The sequence below is a fragment of the Hemitrygon akajei genome, chromosome 6 (genome assembly GCF_048418815.1).
Source record: "Hemitrygon akajei chromosome 6, sHemAka1.3, whole genome shotgun sequence".
NCBI classification, from domain to species: domain Eukaryota; kingdom Metazoa; phylum Chordata; class Chondrichthyes; order Myliobatiformes; family Dasyatidae; genus Hemitrygon; species Hemitrygon akajei.
Window position 1 is genome coordinate 19,171,143 of NC_133129.1, and position 23,995 is coordinate 19,195,137.

Here is a 23,995-nt window from a genome sequence, read left to right on the forward strand (position 1 = left end):
TTCTTACTAAGAGAGAGAGAGGGGCGGAACTATTTGACTCTGCAGTTTGTTTTGATTTAAGCAAGGACACTCACTCACACACAGTCAGTCGCAGTTGGAGTCGGACAAGGGAAGGAAGCCAGTGACTAAGGGGTCACTGGTTGGAACTTCCGAGTGCCCACAAGGGTGGGTTGAGCATTGACCCAGCACGTTGATAAGTGGCTATCACGTTGTGTGATTGGGGGCAACCTTGTGGAATCTACCTATGTGTTAACCCTTGCCTGGGTGGTAGTTCCCTTTGAAGACAGTACCCCTGTGATAAGCTACTATTGGTGATAATCTGTAAATGGATTTGGAATAGCAACGGATAAAACCGATGGCAATTGTTATCTTGTTTTACCACCGTGGAACCTGTGGAATACAACATAAATGCTGTCTCTCGACATTCACCTTGGATTACAAATCTCTCTTTCACATAATTTAATCTGTGGATGAACTGAACTTTCATACCTCACCATCTCATGATTTTAAGCCTGGTGCCCCCCCACCCCCGAGCTCAATAGTTTGGGAGTTATATTTACACATATGGATACTCATAACACTGTTAACTTTTGACTATTCTTGTTTACGTTGCTATATTAAGTAGATACTAATAAAGATAGTGGTTTTAACATCAAAACCAGACTCCAGGCGTGGTCTATTGCTGCTGGTTCATTTAAACCATTACAGGTACGTAACAAGCAGGAATTTAGGGGCATAAATTGGGAGCAGATGTTCTCAGGGAAATGCACAGCCAAAATGTGGCAAATATTCAGGGAACATTTGCATGGAGTTCTGCATAGGTATGTTCCATTGAGGCAGGGAAAGGTTGGTAGGGTTAAAAAACCATGGTGTACAAAGGATGTAGAAAATCTGGTTAAGCAGAAAAGAAAAGCTTACGAAAGGTTCAAGAAACTAGGTACTGTTAGAGCTCTAGAAAATTACAAGCTTGCTAGGAAGGAGCTTAAGAATGGAATTAAGAGAGCCAGAAGGGGCCATGAGAAGGCCTTGGTGAGCAGGATTAAGGAAAACCCTAAAGCATTCTACAAGTATGTGAAGAGCACGAGGATGAGCCGTGTGAGAATAGGACCCATTAGGTGCGATGGTGGAAACGTGTGCATGGAGAGAGAATGTGCTGGAGCTTTTGAAAAGCATAAAGTCAGATAAGTCACTGGAACTGGATGAGATATACTCCAGGCTACTGTGGGAAGTGAGGGAGGAGATTGCTGAGCCTGTTGCAATGATCTTTACATCATTGATAGGAATGGAAGAAGTACCAGAGTATTGGAAGGTTGCAAATGTTGTTCCCTTGTTCATGATAGGGAGTAGAGACAACCCAGGAAAGTATGGACCAGAGAGTCTGACTTCAGTGGTGGGCAAGTTCCTGGAGAAGATCCTGAGAGGCAGGATTTATGAGTATTTGAAGAGACATTATTTGATTAGGGATAGTCAGCAAGGCTTTGTCAAGGGCAGGTCGTGCCTTACGAGCCTGATTGAAGTCCTTGAGGATGTAACAAAACACATGGATGAAAGTAGAGCAGCTGATGTAGTGAATATGGATTTCAGTAAGGCATTCCATAAGGTTCCCCATGCAAGGCTCCTTTGGAAAGTAAGGAGGCATGGGATCCAAGGAGACCTTGATTTGTGGATCCGGAATTGGCTTGACCACAGAAGGCAAATGGTGATGTAGATGGTCCATGTTCTGCATGGAGGTCGGTGGACAGTGGAGTTCCGCCAGGATCTGTACTGGTTCCCGTCCTCTTTGTAATTTTTAAATGACCTGGGTGAAGAAGTAGAAGGATGGGTTAGAAAGTTTGCTGATGACACAAAGGTTGGAGGTGTTGTGGATAGTGTGGAGGGCTGTCAGAGGCTACAGTGGGAAATTGATAGGATGCAGAACTGGGCTGAGAAGTGCCATATGGACTTCAACCTGGATAAGTGTGAAGTTGTTCATTTTGGTAGGTCAAATATGATGGCAGAATATAGTATTAATGGTAAGTCTTGGCAGTGTGGAGGATCAAAGAGATCATTGGGTCTGAGTTCCGAGGACACTCAAAGCTGCTGTGCAGGTTGACAGTGTTGTTAAGAAGGTGTATGGTGTGTTGGCATTCATCAGTTGTGGGATTGAGTTCAAGAGCCATGAGGTAATGTCACAGCGATATAAGACCTTGGTCAGACCCTACTTGGAGTACTGTGCTTAGTTCTGGTCACTTCACTACAGGAAGAATGTGGATACTATAGAGAGAGTGCAGAGGAGATTTACCAGGATGGTGCCTGGATTGGAGGCCGTACCTTATGAGAATAGTTTGAGTGAACTTGGCCTTTTCTCCTTGGAGTGACGGAGGATGAGAGGTGATCTGATAGAGTTGTATAAGATGAGGAGGGGCATTGATCATGTGGATACCCAGAGGCTTTTTCCCAGGGCTGAAATGGCTAAAACGAGGGGGGATAGTTTTAAGGTGTTTGGAAATAGGTACCGAGGTGATGTCAGGACTAAGTTTTTCACACAGAGAGTGGTGAGTGTGTGGAATGCACTGTTGGAGGCGGTGATGAAAGTGTACAATAGGGTCTTTTAAGAGCCTCTTAGAAAAGCTTAGAAAAATAGAGGACTATGCGCTAGGGACATTCTAGGCCATTTTTAGAGTAAGTTTCAATGGTCGGTAGAACATTATGGTATGAAGCATCTGTAATGTTCTGTAAATTTCTATGTTCTGTGTTCTAAGACAATGTACGAAGGTGGGGGGAGGGGAAGGAGTACAAGATGGTGGTGAGAGGTGAGACCAGGTGAGAGAGAGGGTGCTTGGGTAGGGCAGTGGGATGAGGTAAGAAGCTAGGAGGTGATAGGTGGAAAAGGTAAAGTGCTGAAGAAGAAGGAATCTGATAAGATAGGAGAGTAGACCATGGGAGAAAAGGAAGGAGAAGGGGAACCAGAGGGAAGTGATAGGCAGGTGAGGAGAAGAGGAGGGGTAAGAGAGTATCCAGAATGGGAATGGTATCAGAGAGAAGGGAGAAGGGAGGAGAAATTACCACAACTTGGAGAAATTGATGCTGATGCCGTCAGGATGGAGGGCCCCCCCGCCGATGGAATCTGAGATGTTCTTCCACCAAATGACTATAGGAAAGATCCTCTCCATATCCACTCTATCTCGGCCTATCAATATTCAGATTACCTATTAGGTTGCAAGGAGATCCCCACTCAATGACTATAACCTCTTGATTCTTATTCTCGGTGTCCTTTCCCTCCTCCACCCAGGCAAAAGTCAGGAAGTTATGTTACAACTTTATAAAACTCTGGCTAGGCCACATCTGGAGTATTGTGTACAGTTCTGATCACCCACTGTAGGAGGTATGTTGAGGCTTTGGAGAGGGTACAGACGAGGTTCACCAGGATGATGCCTGGTTTAGAGGGCGTTTACTGTAATGAGAGGTTCGATAAACTTGCATTGTTTTCTCTGGAGCGACAAAGTCTGAGGGGAGATTTGACAGAGTTTGTAAGATTATAAGAGGCACAGAGAGAGCAGACAGAGAGTATCTTCCTCCCAGAGTTGAAATGTCTAATACCAAAGGCCTGCATTGAAGGTGAAAGGGGTTTAGAGGGGATGTGAGGGGTAAATATTTTACACAGACAGTACCAGGTGACTGGAATGCTCTACCTGAGGAGGTGTTACAGGCAGATACATTAGGGGCTTTTAAGAGACATTTAGATCAGCACATGAACGGACATTGGACATTGAAATGGTCATTGTGTAGGCATAGGGTTTAGTTTAGTTGGTCATTGGATTACTAATTTAATTGGTTTAGCACCACAATGTGGGCCGAAGGGCCTGTGCCTGTGCTCTACTGCTCTGTGTTCTATGTTCTCGTGTTAAATACAGTAAATCTATGATCATCTGCTGCTGAGAAATCATGGTTGTTCCCTCCCTGGCTCACCAGGTGCCTGTGGTTCACGGAGCCATTCTGTTTCCCATTTCCAGGTAATAAAAATGAACTTCTGACATCACGATCTACCATCACGTGAGTGACACACAAAATGCTGGAGGATCTCAGCAGCTCAGGCAGCATCTATGGAGGGGAAAAAACAGTCAATGTTTTTGCCTGGGGCCCTTCACCACGAATGGAAAGGAAGGGGAAAGATGCCAGAATCTGGTGGTGGGGGGAGTGGGACTGGCTGGGTTGTTCTTACATAGGGCTAGTATGAACTCAATGGGCTGAATGTCCTCCTGAATGTTGCAACTGTTCCGTCACTCTGAGCTAATTCCAAGAACTCTCCTCTCCGTAACCGGTGCCCCCGATTCTCCAATCACTTCCCCACCTGAAAATGAAGTGGCAGAATTGTAAAAGCCATCAGCCCCAGGGAACAGACAACAATGACAAACCCCCGAAACCCTGACTCGACCCCAGCCTGTAACGCTCTATATTTCAATAAGAGTCTGAGGTGAATTGGTTTGTCACCAAAGTCACTGGCAAATTTCTACAGATATACCTGGAGAGCGTTCTAACTGTCTGCATCACCGTCTGGTCTGGTGGGGCCACTGCTCAGGGTCAGAAAGACCAGCAGAAAGTTATAAACTCAGTCAGCTCCATCGTGAGCACTGGTGTCCCCAGCACCCAGGACACCTTCAAAATGCAACGCCTCAAAAAGGCGGCATCCATCATTACGGACTCAGCACCCAGGACATGCCCTCTTCTCATTGCCACCATCAGGGAGGAGGAACAGGAGCCTGAAGACACACACTCACCGATTCAGGAACAGCTTCTTCCCCTCCGCCATCAGATTTCTGAATGGTCAATGAATCCATGAGCTCTTCCTCAGTATTTTTTCACTCTTTTTGCCCAACTTGTTTATTTCCTTTCCTTATTTTATATGCACTGACTGTAATTTATAGAATTTATTATTATATATTGCCTTGTACTGCAGCTGCAAAACAACAAATCTCGTTGTTTATTCTATTGTTTCTATATTAAATCTGATTCTGATTCTGACGTAACCCCCACTCCAGACTCTACAGCACCAGACCGCAGCGTGTAGCCCACTCCTGAGTATCCATTATTGCACATATAAACCCCCCAGCCTGGACCCTCCTATGGATCACAGCCTATTCCCAGTCCTGGCTATCCATTACTGATCATTTAGTTGTCAGGCCCTGCTGGTGTATCTGGAAGATCGCTGAAAGCCTGTGTCGATCAACTGTTGGGAAAGATGAAGGATATCTTCAATCCCTCACTGCTGCAGTCAGAGGCCCCACCTGCTTCAAAAGGGTAACATCATACCGGTGCCCAGGCAGAGCAGGGTGAGCTGCCTTAACGACCATCACCCAGTGGCACTCACATCTACTGCCATGAAATGCCTCGAGAGGTTGGTCTTGGCTGGAATCCACTCCTGCCTCAGGAAGAGCCTGGGCCCATGGCAATTTGCCCGTCACCACAACAGGTCTACAGTGGATGCAATCTCACTGGCTTCTCACGTGGCCTTGGCTCACCCGGACAACAGCAAAATCTTTGCACTGCTTATCGAATTTAATTTTTATATATATTTATTGTAAATAATAGTTTTTATTTTATGCTTTGCACTGTACAGCTGTGGCAAAACAACAAATCTCACGACAGATGCCGGTGATATTAAACCTGATTCTGATTCCCCTCCCCCATGTCAGGGCCCAGTCTGTAACCCACTTCCCTGGTTTGATGGTCGTCAGGCCCACTGACATCTGAAGATCCACTCGTGACAGTAGTGAAACTCCAGGTCTGTTTCCCAGATTTTCACCCACTTTCCCCACCTTCCCCACTCTTGACCCGGTTCCACCTGCCAGACGCATCTCCCCCAGTGGGTCCCATTCTCATCTCAGAGTATCAGGCTGGAGAGTAAGCCCTTGGTGGCCCTCCCTCAAACAACTGATTACAATCACCTCTCTCCATCTGAATCTCCTTTCCATCCCTCTTCTCCATTTTTTACCACTTACCACATCTCCCATCTCCCTTCCCCCTCCCTACCCAGCACAACCTTCCCTTAAACTCATATCCCCACCTCAGTCTTCAGTTATCTCACACTCTCTCTCTCGTACTCACATTCACTCTCTCACTCATTCACTCACTCTCACTCTCTCTCACTCCCTCTCTCTCTCTGTCACTCACATTCACTCACTCACTCTCTCTCTCTCTGCAGAGTTTTCGTTAAAAGGTTGGTCAATGTCCGGCGCTGATGAGGTCTCTGCGGTGGAAGGGGCCTCCGCTGTGTTACCGTGTACTTTCACCCACCCACCCAAAGACAGCGTCTTGTCCGGCTCCGTGATCTGGTACAGGGAGACAGGTGCTAAAAAACTGGTGTTTAAGTGCACATATCCCGGTTCCTGCCCCTCCGGGTCCGATACAACGACACAGGAGGCTGGAGGAGGGCGGTTCGGATTCGTGGGGAACCTCAGTCGGAGAGATGCCTCGATAATGGTGGAGCGTCTGAAGCAGAGTGACGGTGGTCGGTATCGGTGCCGGGTGGAGCTCAATGTTGACAAGTTTGAAACACAGGATCTAACAGATCTGTCTGTGAGAGGTGAGGACCGATGTTTAAGCATTGAGTTGTAAAACTACATTAATCATTTCACATTTTATCTTCCTGAAAACTCATTTTATTCATAATTTGCAAGCACAATTTGCAGGATGATCATGTCAAATAGATGTGATTGTCATGTGCACTAGCACATAGAACACTACAGCACTGTACAGGCCCTTCAGCCCACAATGTTGTGCTGACCCTTAAACCTGCTCGAAGACCAATCTAGCCCCCTTGCCTCCCACATACCCCTCCATTTCTACAACATCCGTGTACCTGTCTCAGAGTCAGTCTCTCTCTCTCTCCCCCTACCCCTCTCCCCTTCCCCCTTACCCCCTCTCCCTCTCCCTCTCCCCCTTCTCTCCCCCATCCCCTCTCCTCGGTCCGTGACGCTGCTGCCATTTCAGTCAGCAATGAAGGGCCTCCATCTCTGGCAGCATTCAGGGCTTCCTTCATCGTGTCAGTAGCTTCCTCTCGGTTTTCACTGCTGTCAGCCATACAATTCCCGAGTGGGACTCAGGAATACCGTCACACTCAGATGTCGAAGGATTCTCCATTGCTGTTTCCATAACAACATTGTTTTACCCGTCAGGGTTGTTACCCTGAGCTGAACCCCCGAACCTGGAGGATCAGTGATCCTCTCTTACAGAGAATATAGAAACAGAAATCTACAGCACTTTACAGGCCATTCGGCCCACAATGCTGTGCTGACCATGTAACCTACTCTAGAGAGATTACCTCAGGGCTCTTGAACTCAGTCCCACAGCTGATGAATGCCAGTCCACCATACACCTTCTTAACACCACTGTCAACCTGTGCAGCAGCTTTGAGTGTCCTATGGACAGAGTCCCCAAGATCCAGCTCATCCTCCACACTGCCACCAGTCTTACCATTCATATATTCTGTATTCAAATTTGACCTACCAGAATGAATCACTTCACACTTATCTGGGTTGAACTCCATCTGTTCTACACACCCTCCACTCTCTGTGTAATGAACCTGCCTCTGACCTCTGACATCCCCCCAATACTTTCCAGGAGAAGTCTCTGGCTGTCTGCTCGATTATGCCTCTTATCATCTTGTTCACCTCTATCAAGTCACCTCTCATCTTTCTTCACTCCCAGAGAAAGTCTCCAGCTCGCTCAACCTTTCCTCATTAAACATCCTCTCTGGTCCGGGCAGCATCCTGGTAGATCTCCTCTACATCCTCTCGAAAGCTTCCTCATCCTTCCTATAATGAGGTGAGTGGAACTGAACTTACTTGCTGCTGCAGGTTCGATTTTCATTGCACGTCTGCCTACGTGTCTGCACAGGTGCAGTGAAAATCCAGTTGCCGCAGCAACACAGGCACAGAGCGTTGCATCAGAAAAGCTGCAATCAAGGTCAAGTTTATTGCCATCTGACTGTACACAGATACAGAACATCAAGGGTGGTAATCTCGGGACTGCTGCCTGTGCCACGAGACAGAGAGGGTAGGAACAGGAAGTTATGGCAGATGAATGCGTGGCTGAAGAGTTGGTGCAGGGGGCAGGGTTCAGATTTCTGGATCATTGGGATCTCTTCTGGGGAAGGTCTGACCTGTACAAAAAGGACGGGCTGCACCTGAACTGGAAAGGGAGCAATATCCTGGCGGGCAGGTTTGCTGGAGCTATTGGGAGGGTTTAAACTAGTTTGGCAGGGGGGTGGAAATCAGAATGTGAGTGCAGAGATTAGGGTAGAAGGACAAGGGCATGATGCTATGTGTTCTGAGTTGGTGAGGAAGGACAGGCAGGGGACAAAACATAAATGTAGCCAGTTAGAGGGGCTGAAATGTGTCTATTTCAATGCTAGGAGTATTAGGAATAAAGGGGATGAACTTAAAGCATGGATCAGTACATGGAACTACGATGTTGTGGCTGTTACTGAAACTTGGCTGGAGGAAGGGCAGGATTGGCTGATGCAGGTACCAGGGTTTAGGTGTATTAAAAGGAACAGGATGGGAGGTAGAAAGGTGGTGGGGGGGGCGCGGTGAGTAGCATTACTGGTCAGGGATAGTATCACGGCTATAGAAAGGGAGGACACTGCAGAGGGAGTGTCCACTGAGTCGGTGTGGGTGGAAGTCAGAAATAGGAAGGGATCAATCACTGTGCTGGGAGTAGTCTATAGGCCCCCAAATAGCCCTCGGGACACCAAAGAGCAGATAAGCGGGCAGATTTTAGAATGGTGCAGGAAATATGGGGTTGTAGTTATGGGTGATTTCAACTTCTCTCACATTGACTGGCATCTCCTGACTGCAAGGGGGATAGATGGGGCTGAATTTGTCAGGTGTGTTCAAGAAGGATTCCTGACACAGTATGTGGACCGGCCGATGAGAGGAGAGGCCATACTGGATCTGGTTCTGGGTAATGAACCTGGTCAGGTGACAGACCTCTTGGTGGGGGAGCATTTGGTGAGAGTGACCACAACTCCCTTAGCATCAGCATAGCTAAGGAAAAGGATAAAACAGACAAAATGGGGAAGTGCTTAACTGGGGGAGGGCTAACAATGAAGGGATGAGGCAGGAACTAGCGAGAGTAAATTGGAAACAGATGTTCAAGGGTGAAAGCACAGAAGTAATGTGGGGGAAGTTTAGGGACGACTTGTGCTGTGTTCAGGATAGGTTTGTCCCACTGAGGCAGGGAAATAATGGTAGGAAAAGGGAACCGTGGCTGACGAAACATGTGAGGCAACTCATCAAGAGGAAGAAGGAAGCATATGTTAGATATAAGAAGCAGGAAGCAGGAGAGGCTCATGAGAAATATAGGGTAGCCAGGAAGGAGTTTAAGAAAGGACTTAGGAGAGCTCGAAGGGGGCATGAGAAGGCCTAAGCATGTAGGATTAAAGAGAACCCCAATGTGAAGAATAAGAGGATAACGAGAACAAAGGTGGGACCGCTAAAAGATGAAGAGGGCAACATGTGCCTGGAGGCGGAGGAGGTTGGGGAGGTCCTAAGTGAATACTTTGCTTCAGTATTCACAAGTGAAAAGGACCTTGATCAGGGTGATGTCGAAATAGAGCAGGTCTGTGTGCTGGACAATGTGGAGATTAAGGAAGAAGAAATGTTGCATCTTCTTAAAAACATCAAGATTAACAAGTCCCCAGGGCCAGACGTGATATACCCCAGGTTGCTGTTGGAATTGAGAGAAGAAATCGCTGAAGCGTTAGCTATGATCTTTGAATCCTCTTTGGCTACAGGGGAAGTGCCAGAGGACTGGAGAATGGCAAATGTAGTTCCCTTATTTAAAAAAGGTAATAGGGAGAATCCTGTGAACTAGAGACCGGTGAGTCTTACGTCGGTGGTCTGCAAACTATTGGAAAGGATTCTTAAGGATAGGATCTATGAGTATTTGGAGAAGTACAGTCTACTCAAGGATAGTCAACACGGCTTTGTGAAGGGAAGATCGTGCCTCACGAGCCTGACTGAGTTTTCCTGAAGAGGTAACAAAAGAAATTGATGAGGGTAGGGCGGTAGATGTGGTCTACATGGATTTTAACAAGGCATTTGACAAGGTCCCCCACGAGAGACTCATCCAGAAAATCATGAGGCATGGAATCAATGGAACCTTGGTTGTTTGGATAAAAAATTGGCTTAAAGGAAGAAAGCAGAGGGTAGTCATGGAAGGAAAGTATTCTGCCTGGAGGTCGGTGACTAGTGGAGTGCTGCAGGGATCTGTCCTGGGACCCCTACTCTTTGTGATTTTTATAAATGACCTGGATGTAGAAGCGGAAGGATGGGTGAGTAAGTTTGCGGATGACACGAAGATTGGAGGAGTTGTGAATGGAGCTGTAGGTTGTCGAAGGTTACAAGAGGATATAGACAGTCTGCAGAGTTGGGCAGAAAAATGGCAGATGGAGTTCAATCCGGATAAGTGTGAGGTGATGCATTTTGGAAGGAGAAACCAGAAGACTGAGTACAGAGTTAATGGTCAGTTACTTAAGAATGTGGATGAACAGAGGGACCTTGGGGTTCAAATCCATACATCCCCCAAGGTCGCTGCACAGGTTGATAGTGTAGTTAAGAAGGCCTATGGGATGCCAGGCTTCATTAATAGGGGGATTGATTTCAAGAGCAGAGAGGTCATGTTGCAACTCTACAAGTCTCTGGTGAGACCACACTTAGAGTATTGTGTTCAGTTCTGGTCACCTCATTATAGGAAGAATGTGGAAGCTATGGAGAGGGTGCAGAGGAGATTTACCAGGATGTTGCCTGGATTGGAGAACAAGTCATATGAAGCAAGGTTAGCAGAGCTGGGACTTTTCTCTTTGGAGCGTAGAAGAATAAGAGGGGACTTGATAGAGGTCTACAAGATTATGGGAGGCATAGATAGGGTGAATAGTCAGTACCTGTTTCCCAGGGCACCAATAGCAAACACCAGAGGGCATATGTACAAAGTTAAGGGAGGGAAGTTTAGGGGAGACATCAGGGGTAAGTTTTTTACACAGAGGGTTGTGAGTGCCTGCAATGACTTGCCAGGGATGGTGGTGGAGGCTAAAACATTAAGGGTATTTAAGAGCCTCTTGGACAGGCACATGGATGAAAGAAAAATAGAGGGTTATGGGGTAGTGTGGGTTTAGTACTTTTTTTAGCGAATATATGGGTCGGCACAACATCGAAGGCTGAAGGGCCTGTACTGTGCTGTAGTATTCTAGTGTTCTAGTGAAACCACCTTCTTCCGGATCAAGGTGCACTCACAAAACATAAGAAGATAAGAAATAGGAGCAGGAGTCGGCCATCCGGCCCATCGGGCCTGTTCTGCCATTCAATAAGATCATGGCTGATCTGTCCATAAACTCAGCTCCATCTACCTGCCTTTTTCCCATAACCCTTAACTCCCTTACTATGTAAGAACCTATCTAACTGTTTCTTAAATATATTTAGTGAGGAAACCCCAACTGCTTCCCTGGGTAAAGAATTGCACCGATTCACCACTTTCTGGGAAAAAAAGATTTTCCTCATCTCTGTCTAAATCTTCTCTCATGGATCTTGAGGCAACGTTCCCTAGTACGAGTCTCACTGACCAGTGGAAACAACTTTCCCACTTCGATCTTATCAAACACTTTCAAAATTTTGTATGTACAATATACCCTCTCATTCTTCTGCACTCCAGAGAGTATAGTCCCAAGCGACTCAATCTCTCCTCATAGATTAACCCCTTCATCCCTGGAATCAACATATATCACACACAGCTCATAAAACACAATATTACCAAATATCAACTAATAAAGAATAATACAGAATGCATATAGTTTGCAGCACAGGTAAACAGTAAACAGCCCACTGCTCTATCTTTCTATAATGCAGGGTATACTGTAGAATTCCTTCTCAAACACACCAGCTCAGGCTGTTGAACACTTTCAGTACAGTAAGTATTACACTGGAGAGGGTTCACTGTAGAATTCCCTGTCAAACACACCAGCTCAGGCTGTTGAACACTTTCCATGTGGAAAATATTACACTGGAGAGGGTTCACTGTAGAATTCCTTCACAAACACACCAGCTCAGGCTGTTGAACACTTTCAGTACAGTAAGTATTTAGGAGAGGGTTCACTGTAGAATTCCCTGTCAAACACACCAGCTCAGGCTGTTGAACACTTTCAGTACAGTAAGTATTACACTGGAGAGGGTTCACTGTAGAATTCCTTCACAAACACACCAGCTCAGGCTGTTGAACACTTTCAGTACAGTAAGTATTTAGGAGAGGGTTCACTGTAGAATTCCCTGTCAAACACACCAGCTCAGGCTGTTGAACACTTTCAGTACAGTAAGTATTACATTGGAGAGGGTTCACTGTAGAATTCCTGTCAAACACACCAGCTCAGGCTGTTGAACACTTTCAGTACAGTAAGTATTACACTGGAGAGGGTTCACTGTAGAATTCCCTGTCAAACACACCAGCTCAGGCTGTTGAACACTTTCAGTTCAGTAAGTTTTACACTGGAGGGGTGCAGAGTAGATTCAAGCAGAGATCATGATCATTTTTATTGTCATCTGACTCTACATATCGACAACAAAATGAAACAGCGTTCCACTGGACCAAGGTGCATCCAGAAAACATATACAGTATCACACACAGCTCCTAATGCACAGTATTCCCACAGGTAATTTCTAACATGTTATGGAAAGTGAATGGAGCGTGTAGCACAGCTACCGAGTAAATGGTGAGCAGAATGCGATCTTAGTGACGAGAGCTCCAAGGTGGAAATGCATTGATCGTCTCACTCATTAATTAAAATTTAAATGAATTATTACAAGCATTTTAATAACTTTTACAATATGAAACACAATAATACCAAAGGAAAAACAAAATCCACTTTAATGTAATTCTTGTAGCGTTGATAATCTGTAGTGCTCACTGTACTGACGAGTGTTGTTACACAGTACTGAGGAGTTTTGTTACACTGTGCCAACTAGTGTTGATACTGTGTGACTAGACTGTTAGATTGTACTGACTAGTATTGTTGCACTGTAGTGACTACTGTTGCTACACTGTTTTGACATCTTTTGTTACACCACTGTGACCAGTGTTACACTGTCTTCTCTCATGTTCCACTGTACTGATTAGTGTTGTTACACTGTAGAGACTGTTGCTGTTGCACTGTAGTGATGAGTGTTTTACACTGTATTCACTAGTGTTGTTATGTTGTAGTGCATAATATTTTGACACTGCTGTGGCTTGTGTTCAAAGACTGTAGTGATCAGTGTTGTTAAACTGTGGTGAATCTTGTTTTTACACTTTACTGATTAGTGTTAGTACAGTCTTCTGATTAGTGTTGTTACACTGTATTGACTGGTGTTATATTGTAGTGACTAATGTCATTACACAGGACTGATTATTGTTGGTATACTGTATTGATTAGTATTGTTACTCTGTAGTGATTAATGTTGTTATAGTACAGTGACTAGAGTTGTTACACAGTACTGACTGATGTTGTTACAGTGTACTGATCAGTGTTGTTACATTGTAGTGATTGGGTAGTCACACTGTACTGATTAGTGTATTCACACTGTAGTGACACATGCTGTGACTGTATCTACTGGTGTCATTACACTGTAGTGGCTAGTGTTGTTACACTGCAGTGATTAGTATTGTTGCACTGTTCTGACTAGAGTTGTTATACTGTACTGATCAGTGTTGTTATACTGTACTAATTGGTGTTGTTAGACTGTACTGATTAGTGTTCTAATACTGTACTGATTAGTGTTGTTACACTCCTCTGATTAGTGATAGTGTCAAATGGTTCAATAACTGAATGATTGAAGGGAATTAGCTGTTCCTAAACGTGGCAGTGTGAGATTTAGGCTTCTCTATCTCCCGCCTGATGGGACTGTTTTATGTTCTAAAGATGTTTTCTTGTTGGAATGGTTTGCAATTAGTGAGACACATGTGGGTGTGTTTTCATTCTGGAGGGTGCTGTGGGGAGTTTCTATTATTTTGTTGGCTGGATATTTTGTCAGTGTTAAACGTTTTGGCTGAGGGTTAACTGATTTATTCTGGCACCTGTCCTTCCCTCAGCTCCAAATGAGAGTGTCTCTGTGATGACTGGAACCGAGGGAGCTTCGGCCACGTTACCCTGTGTGTTCACACAGCCTCGGCAGAACCTCACCGCACACACGGTGATGTGGATGAGGAAGGATCCCTACCGACACATCGTCACCTTCAGGCGTATTCAAAATGGATCGTGGTCTGTGGAAAAAGGAGTGACTCGGTACGAGCTCGTCGGGGACCCAGAGCTGGGAAACGCCTGGATCAGGATAAAGCAGCTGAGAGTGTCGGACAGTCACAGCTACCTGTGTCTGGCTGAGTTCAGGACCAGGAAGCATAATTATTGGGCCAACAGAGACCACGTCAAACCCCCATATACCCATGTGATTCAGAGTGAGATCCAGCTGCAGGTCAGACCAGGTAAGAAACCATTGACACATTCTGCAGGGCATGGGGAGGGTATTAGGGGTGGGTGTGGGGAAGCCTGCTACCATTATCCTTTCTCTAATCAACCCCCACCCCCGTGTTTATCTGTCTGTCTCCGAGTGAGATCTGACTGTAGATCAGACCCGGAAAAGAACCCGTCGCCACATTCAAGTTCAAGTTTAATTGTCAATCAGCCACACGTACATACAGCAAAACAAAACAATGTTCCTCCAGGGACAAGGTGTAAAGCAGAGTAGCAACAGCACACAGTACACATCGTTACGATCGCAGAAAAGCATACAGTCACAAAAAGACATAATATAGCCCAAGTTCCTGAGTGGTCTGGCTTGGAGCTGGATGGTAGATTGGATATTGTCCTGGTCCAGCTTGTCTCTCACTAAGTGAACACTGGGGGCAGCACTGAGCAAAAGAGGAAGGCAGCACCGATGGGAGGGGCCTGTCCCCAACCCACGACAGACTCCAGCACGTCCACAGAGGCCTCTGCTCTCTCCCACACCATCTCGGCATCTTCTGCAGTGTTCAGGGATGGGTCGGAACCTCCAGCACCCATTGCATTCTGTGTCCAGACTCCGGGGATGAACGTTATGTCGGCCACTCCCAGCCTCAGCTGGTGATAAGTTCCATTTCCCCACCACATCTCTATCTCAGACGGTCCTTCACACAGGGTGGCCCCCAGACCTTCAACGGGCCCCCTGGCGGGGCCTTGCCTGAGCCTGGGAGGAATGAGTGGAGTTCTAATGGAGGATCAGGAAGCTTCCCAGAGAAGATGCACACTCAATGTTTCAGGAAGAGCTTCTTCCTTTCTGCCATAAGATTTCTGAATGGACAATCAGAAAAGTGAAAACCAGCTCATTTTTTTCCCTATTTTTCCCTCTTTTTGTGCTACTTATTTAATTAAAAATTATACATGTAGGTATATATTTCTTATTGAAATTTACAGTTTTTGATTAATATGTATTGCAATGTATAACTGGGTGTCAGGGTGAAGATATGTCTTTACCAAAGGAGGTGTAAGACACTCCTACCCTCCGCTAGTCTTCACTTTACCCTTGGACGAGGTGTAGCCCCTGCTTAGCCCCTGATCAGGGTCACGTGAATCCATGGGATCAGGTGGTGGATGGTCGTACAAGCAGCTGGTGCAGATCACAAATTCTGGTTACGCGACCACTGACACCAGGCAGACAATCTCTGAAGAGTATTGATAATGGCTGGGCTCACCCGTCCTGTACAGACACTGCTCAGAAGAAGGTGATGGAAACCACCTCTGTAGAAAAATTGCCAAGAACAATCATGGTCATAAACAGGAGAAAATCTGCCGTTGCTGGAAATCCAGAGCAACACACACAAAATACTGGAGGAACTCAGCAGGTCGGGCAGCGTCTATGAGAAAAGGTTCAAGGGTTCATTTCATTGTCATAGTTTGCATGTAGAATACAACTCTGATATTCATCTTCTCCAGATAACCATGATATCCAGAAAAACCATGGGATTCGTTACAAGAATGGACGTCAATACCCCCAAATGAAAAGGAAATGGAAGAATCTCGCAAACCTCAACACCCCCCCCCCCCCCGCCCCCCACCTCCCTACCTCACACAAAAGCCAACAGATCGTCCACCTGGAAGACGATCGTCAGAAGATCAAAAGCCCCAAGACCCCAACCCCTCCCTCTCAAAAAATACAGTGCCGACAGCACCAAACCCAACACCCACTCCCCACACAGATCACCCACACAGAAAAGTCAACAGGAACATCAGACACCAATCCCTAACCCCTACCTCACACAAAAAACAATACATCGTCCCTCTAGAACCCCAACCCATCAATCAGCAACAGGAACATCAGACACCAATCCCTAACCCCTCCCTCGCACAAAAAACAATCCATCGTCCCTCTAGAACCCCAACCCACCAATCAGCAACGAGAAAGAAAACAGAAACTGAAGGAGTGCAAAATAAACTACAGCCCAACAGTCAGATCAATCTCAGAATTTCAAACATTTCTCCCACTAGAATTGAGTAAACAGTCGATGTTTTGTGCTGAGACTCTGCATCAGAACTCATGAAAGGGCCTGTTCTGCACGGTGTGAGTCCTGATGAAGGGGTCAGCCTGAAACGTCAGCTGTTTACTCTTCTCCAGAGATGCTGCCTGGCCTGCTGAGTTCCACCAGCATTTTGTGTGTGTTCATCATGGTTAAGAGACTGTGATTGCCCACATCACACAACACAGCACATACCGATGATGATGATTGCAATGTACTGCTGCACAAAACACAAGCCGGTGAAATTATCCTAATCCCGATTGTGATTCTGCAGAATGTCAGGGGGAGGAGGCAGACAGGACACGATTACAGGGCTCAAACTGTCACATTGATCAAGACAGAAGCCAGCCCCCTCCATGGATTCTGTCTACACTTCTCATCGTCTCTGTGAAACAGAATGCAAAATCAGAGACCCTCCCATCCACCCTGGACATTCTCTCTTCGGCCCTCTCCCACTGGGCAGAAGGTACAACAGCCTGGATGCACGGACCACCAGGCTGAAGGACAGCTTTTATCCTACAGTTATAACTACGGAGTTGTCCCCCAGTACGATAAGATGGACTCTCCACCTCATTATTTATTTGTTTATTCATTTAGAGATACAGCACAGAACAGGCCCTTCCGACCCAACGAGCCACACCACCCAGAAACCCACCTATTGAACCCACGGCGATTTACAATGACCAATTAACCGACAAGCCGGTCCATCCTTAGACTGTGGGAGGAAACCGGAGCACCCGGAGGAAACCCACACGGTCACAGGGAGATCATACAAACTCCTTACAGACGGTGCAGGAATTGAACTCTGAACTCCGACACCCCGAGCTGTCATAGTGTCACGCTAATGGCTGTGCTACCGTGGCAACCCACTTCATTATGGCCCTGTACCTCACTGCCTGCCCGCACTGAACTTTCTCAGTAACTGTCACACTTTATTCTGCACTCTGCTGTTGTGTCCCCTGTACTGTGTTAGAATGTACTGATTCATCTTGTTACACTGTAGTGATTAGTGTTGTTATACTGTAGTGATTTGTGTTGTTACACTGTAGTGATTTGTGTTGTTACCTGTACTGATTAGTGTTGTTATACTGTAGTGATTTGTGTTGTTACCTGTACTGATTAGTGTTGTTATACTTTTGTGACAATTGTTGTTCCACTGCAGTGATTTTTGTTGTTACACTGTACCAATTGATGTTGTTACACTGCACTAATCAGTGTTGTTAGACTGTACTGATTACTGTTGTTACACTCCACTGATTAGTGTTGGTGTCAGTTAGTTCACGATCTGAATGGTTGAAGGGGATTAGCTGTTCCTGAACGTGGTGATGTGAGATTTAAGCCTCTCTACCCCCTGCCCAATGGGACTGATTTATGTTCTAAACAGTTTCTCCTGTTTGAATGGTTTTCAATGAGTGAGACACATGTGGGGCTGTTTTCATTCTGGAGGGTGCTGAGGGAAGTTTCTATTGTTTTGTTGGCTGGAAATTTTGTCAGTGTTAAACGTTTTTGCTGAGGGTTAACTGATTTATTCTGGCACCTGTCCTTCTCTCAGCTCCCAATGAGAGTGTCTCTGTGATGACTGGAACCGAGGGAGCTTCGGCCACGTTACCCTATGTGTTCACACGGCCTCCGCAGAACCTCACCGCACACACGGTGACGTGGATGAGGAAGGATCCCTACCGACACATTGTCACCTTCAGGCGTATTCAAAATGGATCGTGGGCAGCGGAAATCGGAGTGACTCAGTACGAGCTCGTCGGGGACCCAGAGCTGGGAAATGCCTGGATCAGGATAAAGCAGCTGAGAGTGTCGGACAGTCACAGCTACCTGTGTCTGGCTGCATTCAGGGAAAGGAATCATGATGATTCATCCTACGTCAATCCCCCATTTATCCATGTGATCCAGAGTGAGATCCAGCTGCAGGTCACCCCAGGTAAGAAATCATTGACACACTCTGTAGGGTATGGGGAGGGTTTTAGGGGTGGGTTGGGTGAAGCCTGCTACCATTATCCTTTCTCTAATCAACCCCCACCCCCGTGTTTATCTGTCTGTCCCCGAGTGAGATCTGACTGTAGATCAGACCCGGAAAAGAACCCGTCGCCACATTCAAGTTCAAGTTTAATTGTCAATCAGCCACATGTGCATACAGCAAAACAAAACAACGTTCCTCCAGGGACAAGGTGTAAAGCAGAGTAGCAACAGCACACAGTACACATCGTTACGATCGCAGAAAAGCATACAGTCACAAAAAGACATAATATAGCCCAAGTTCCTGAGTGGTCTGGCTTGGAGCTGGATGGTAGATTGGATATTGTCCTGGTCCAGCTTGTCTCTCACTAAGTGAACACTGGGGGGCAGCACTGAGCAAAAGAGGAAGGCAGCACCGATGGGAGGGGCCTGTCCCCAACCCACTACGGACTCCAGCACGTCCACAGAGGCCTCTGCTCTCTCCCACACCATCTCGGCATCTTCTGCAGTGTTCAGGGATGGTTCAGAACCTTCAGCACCCATTGTATTCTGCGTCCAGACTCCGGGGATGAACGTTATGTCGGCCACTCCCAGCCTCAGCTGGTGATGAGTTCCAATTCCCCACCACATCTCCATCTCAGACGGTCCCTCACACAGGGTGGCCCCCAGACCTTCAATGGGCCCCCTGGCAGGGCCTTGCCTGAGCCTGGGAGGAATGAGTGGAGTTCTAACGGAGGATCAGGAAGCTTCCCAGAGAAGATGCACACTCAACGTTTCAGGAAGAGCTTCTTCAGAAAATCTGCCGTTGCTGGAAATCCAGAGCAACACACACAAAATACTGGAGGAACTCAACAGGTCGGGCAGCGTCTATGAGAAAAGGATCAAAGGTTCATTTCATTGTCAAAGTTTGCATGTAGAATACAACTCTGATATTCATCTTCTCCAGATAAATATGATATCCAGAAAAACCATGGGATTCGTTACAAGAATAGACGTCAATACCCCCACATGAAAAGGAAATGGAAGAATCTCGCAAACCTCAACTCCCCCACCTCCCTCCCTCACACAAAAGCCAACAGATCATCCACCTGGAAGACGATCGTCAGAAGATCAAAAGCCCCAGGCCCCCAACCCCCTCCCTCTCAAAAAATACAGTGCTGACAACACCAAACCCAACACCCTCTCCCCACACAGAAAAGTCAACAGGAACATCAGACACCAATCCCTAACCCCTCCCGTGCACAAAAAACAATACATCGTCCCTCTAGAACCCCAACCCACCAATCAGCAACAGGAACATCAGACACCTATCCCTAACCCCTCCCTCACACAAAAAACAATACATTGTCGCTCTAGAACCCCAACCCACCAATCAGCAACAGGAACATCAGACACCAATCCCTAACCCCTCCCTCACACAAAAAACAATACATCGTCCCTCTAGAACCCCAACCCACCAATCAGCAACAGGAACATCAGACACCAATCCCTAACCCCTCCCTTGCACAAAAAACAATACGTCATCCCTCTAGAACCTCAACCCACCAATCAGCAACGAGAAAGAAAACAGAAACTGAAGGAGAGCAAAATAAACTACAGCCCAACAGTCAGATCAATCTCAGAATTTCAAACATTCCTCCCACCAGAATTGAGTAAACAGTCGATGTTTTGTGCTGAGACTCTGCATCAGAACTCATGAAAGGGCCTGTTCTGCACGGTGTGAGTCCTGATGAAGGGGTCAGCCTGAAACGTCAGCTGTTTACTCTTCTCCAGAGATGCTGCCTGGCCTGCTGAGCTCCTCCAGCATTTTGTGTGTGTTCATCATGGTTAAGAGACTGTGATTGCCCACATCACACAACACAGCACATACCGATGATGATGATTGCAATGTACTGCTGCACAAAACACAAGCCGGTGAAATTATCCTAATCCCGATTGTGATTCTGCAGAATGTCAGGAGGAGGAGGCAGACAGGACACGATTACAGGGCTCAACCTGTCACATTGATCAAGACAGAAGCCAGCCCCTCACCATGGATTCTGTCTACACTTCTCACCATCTCTGTGAAACAGAATGCAAAATCAGAGACCCTCCCATCCACCCTGGACATTCTCTCTTCAGCCCTCTCCCACTGGGCAGAAGGTACAACAGCCTGGATGCACGGACCACCAGGCTGAAGGACAGCTTTTATCCTACAGTTATAACTATGGAGTGGTCCCCGGTACGATAAGATGGACTCTCCACCTCATTATTTATTTGTTTATTCATTTAGAGATACAGCACGGAACAGGCCCTTCCGACCCAACGAGCCACACCACCCAGAAACCCACCTATTGAACCCACGACGATTTACAATGACCAATTAACCGACGAGCCGGTCCATCTTTAGACTGTGGGAGGAAACCGGAGCACCCGGAGGAAACCCACACGGTCACAGGGAGAACGTACAAACTCCTCACAGACGGTGCAGGAATTGAACTCTGAACTCCGACACCCCGAGCTGTCATAGTGTCACGCTAACGGATGTGCTACCGTGGCAACCCACTTCATTATGGCCCTGCACCTCACTGCCTGCCCGCACTGAACTTTCTCAGTAACTGTCACACCTTATTCTGCACTCTGCTGTTGTGTCCCCTGTATTGTGTTAGAATGTACTGATTCATCTTGTTACACTGTAGTGATTAGTGTTGTTATACTTTATTCTGCACTCTGCTGTTGTGTCCCCTGTACTGCCCCAGTGTGCTGATGTGATGAAATGATCTGCTCAGACAGCAAAGTTTTTCACTTCCCCAAATACTTGTGTCAGTAATGAATCGACGACCAATTCACCTCTCATGCTTTCTGAAGACTTGCCGAATCTCCTTACCTGCAATGCTGAGAGTTGCTTTTCCTCTACGGACGCTGGCCGACACACTGAGCTCCTTCGGCAGGTTGCTTTTCCACTCGACGTACAACTGTAGGTTCACAGAGTCAGTGAATCTGATTTAGGGCAGAATTTCCAACTTCCCAGCACGTAAAAGGGACAACGAAAGGAGCAGAACTCTTTCATTAGCAGCTCCCAGCGGGGAAGATTTCCTTCTTCCCCCAAACACTGCATACCTGATTTAAAGTTTTCTCCTCTTTGTGTTAAACATGGAGCATAGAACATGCAACATATGAAATAGAACATACAGCATACAACATAGAACATACAACATGGTACAGGCCATTCAGCCCACCTGTGACTTACTCCAAGATCAATCTAACTCTTCCCTCCCTTCAAAACCCTCCATTTTCTATCATCCATCTGACTATGCAAGAGTTTCTTCAAGTCCCGAATGAATCTGCCATGACCATCAACCCCAGCACCCACCACTCATTGTGTAGAAAAAGTTACCTCTGACATGAATTGACTTTGTTACTTACATCCTTCAGACACTGCACAGGCAAGTGTTGTTACTCTGTAGTGATTAGTTGTTGCACTGATCTGACTAGTGTTTTTACACTGTATTAAAAAGTTAAATTAAATAAGTCATGCAAATGGTCAAAAAAAGATGGTGAGGTAGTGTTCATGGGTTCAATGTTTATTCAGAAATCTGATAGCAGAGGGGTAGAAACTCTTTCTGAAATGTTGAGTGTGTGTCTTCAGGCTCCAGTACCACCAGCTTGATGGTAGCAATGAGAATAGGGCTCGTCCTGGTTATGGGGGTCCCTAGTGATGGATGCCTCCTTGTTGAAGCGTCGCCTTTGGAAGATGTCTCAGATGTTGGGGAGGTTAGTGCCTGTAAGTCCATAAGACATGGGAGCAGAATTAGGCCATTCAGCCCATCGAGTTTTCTCTGCCATTTCAACATGGCTGATCCATTTCCCTCTCAGTCTCCTGCCTCCTCCCCGTATCACTTCATGCCCTGACCGATCAAGAACCTATCAACCTCTGCCTTAAATATACCCAATGAACGGGCCTCCACAGCCACCTATAGCAACGAATTCTACAGATTCATCACTCTCTGGCGAAAGAAATTCCTCCTCATCTCCATTCTAAAATTGAATTAAATTGACTTTATTACTTTTATCCTTCAAATACACGAGGAGTAAAAATCTTTATGTTACATGTCTGTCTAAATGTGCAATTACAGTAATTTATAATAAATATTACGTGCAAGAAGACAGTCAATATAACATAGAAATACAGTAGTGTCAGCATGCATTAATCAGTCTGATGGCCTGGTGGAAGAAGTTGTCCCAGAGCCCATTGATCCAGGATTTTATGCTGCTTCCTGTCAGATCTCTGAGTGGTGGTGAGAGTGGGCTCCCTCACCTCTGACCCTCAACCCAGGTGCCCGTCAGAGCTGTGTACTAAGCCCCCCTCCTTTACTCTCTGTATACCCATGACTGTGTCACCACCCACAGCACCAATCTGCTAATTAAATTTGCTGACGACCCTACACCCTCTATTCTGAGGCTGTGTTCTCTGGTTTTAGACTTCCCTCCATGGGAAAATTCTTCACATCCACTCTATCTGTGTCTTTCAACACTCAATGAGGTCCCCATCATTCTTCTGAATTTCAGTGAGTACAGGCCCAGAGCCATCAAACTCACCTCATCTTGGAAGTTTTGAGAGGAGGGGACTTCAGTCAAGTCCACTGGCCAAGGATAAAAGGCAGCAACGGGTCACGATGGTGAAAAGGTCTTTGACCAGTGACCAGCTGGCATTTGGGATCATTACATTGTAGTCGGTTGTGTTATCACACTGTACTGAGTAGTATTGTTACAGTGTAGTGATTAGTGTTGTTAGACTGCAGTGATAAGTGTTGTTACACTCTACTGATCAATGTTGTTACACCATATTGATTAGTCTTATTACCTGTAGTGACTAGTGTTGTTACACTGTGCTGATTAGTGTTGTTACAGTGTAGTGATTAGTGCTGTTACAGTGTAGTGATTAGTGTTGTTACACTGTGCTGATTAGTGTTGTTACAGTGTAGTGATTAGTGCTGTTACAGTGTAGTGATTAGTGTTGTTACAGTGTAGTGATTAGTGCTGTTACAGTGTAGTGATTAGTGTTGTTACAGTGTAGTGATTAGTGTTGTTACAGTGTAGTGATTAGTGCTGTTACAGTGTAGTGATTAGTGTTGTTACAGTGTAGTGATTAGTGCTGTTACAGTGTAGTGATTAGTGTTGTTACAGTGTAGTGATTAGTGCTGTTACAGTGTAGTGATTAGTGTTGTTACAGTGTAGTGATTAGTGCTGTTACAGTGTAGTGATTAGTGTTGTTACAGTGTAGTGATTAGTGTTGTTACAGTGTAGTGGTTAGTGTTGTTACAGTGTAGTGAATGGTGCTGTTACCATGCAGTGACTAGTGTAGTTCTGTTTTAGTGACTAATGTCATGACACAGGACTGACTATTGTTCATATATTGTAGAATTAGCGGTGTTACACTCTACTGACTAGCGTTGTTACACCATATTGATTAGTCTTATTACCTGTAGTGACTAGT

General features: G+C 46.0%; 1 protein-coding gene across 1 annotated transcript in view; it reads left to right on the forward strand.

Annotated features, from left to right (window-relative positions):
• LOC140728890 (uncharacterized) overlaps positions 1–23,995 on the forward strand; it is a 96,510-nt gene that overhangs the window by 5,682 nt on the left and 66,833 nt on the right. The window contains exon 2 of the mRNA XM_073047967.1: positions 6,182–6,562. Within this exon, the coding sequence (XP_072904068.1) occupies positions 6,182–6,562 (381 nt within the window). The remainder of the gene's footprint in view (positions 1–6,181; positions 6,563–23,995) is intronic.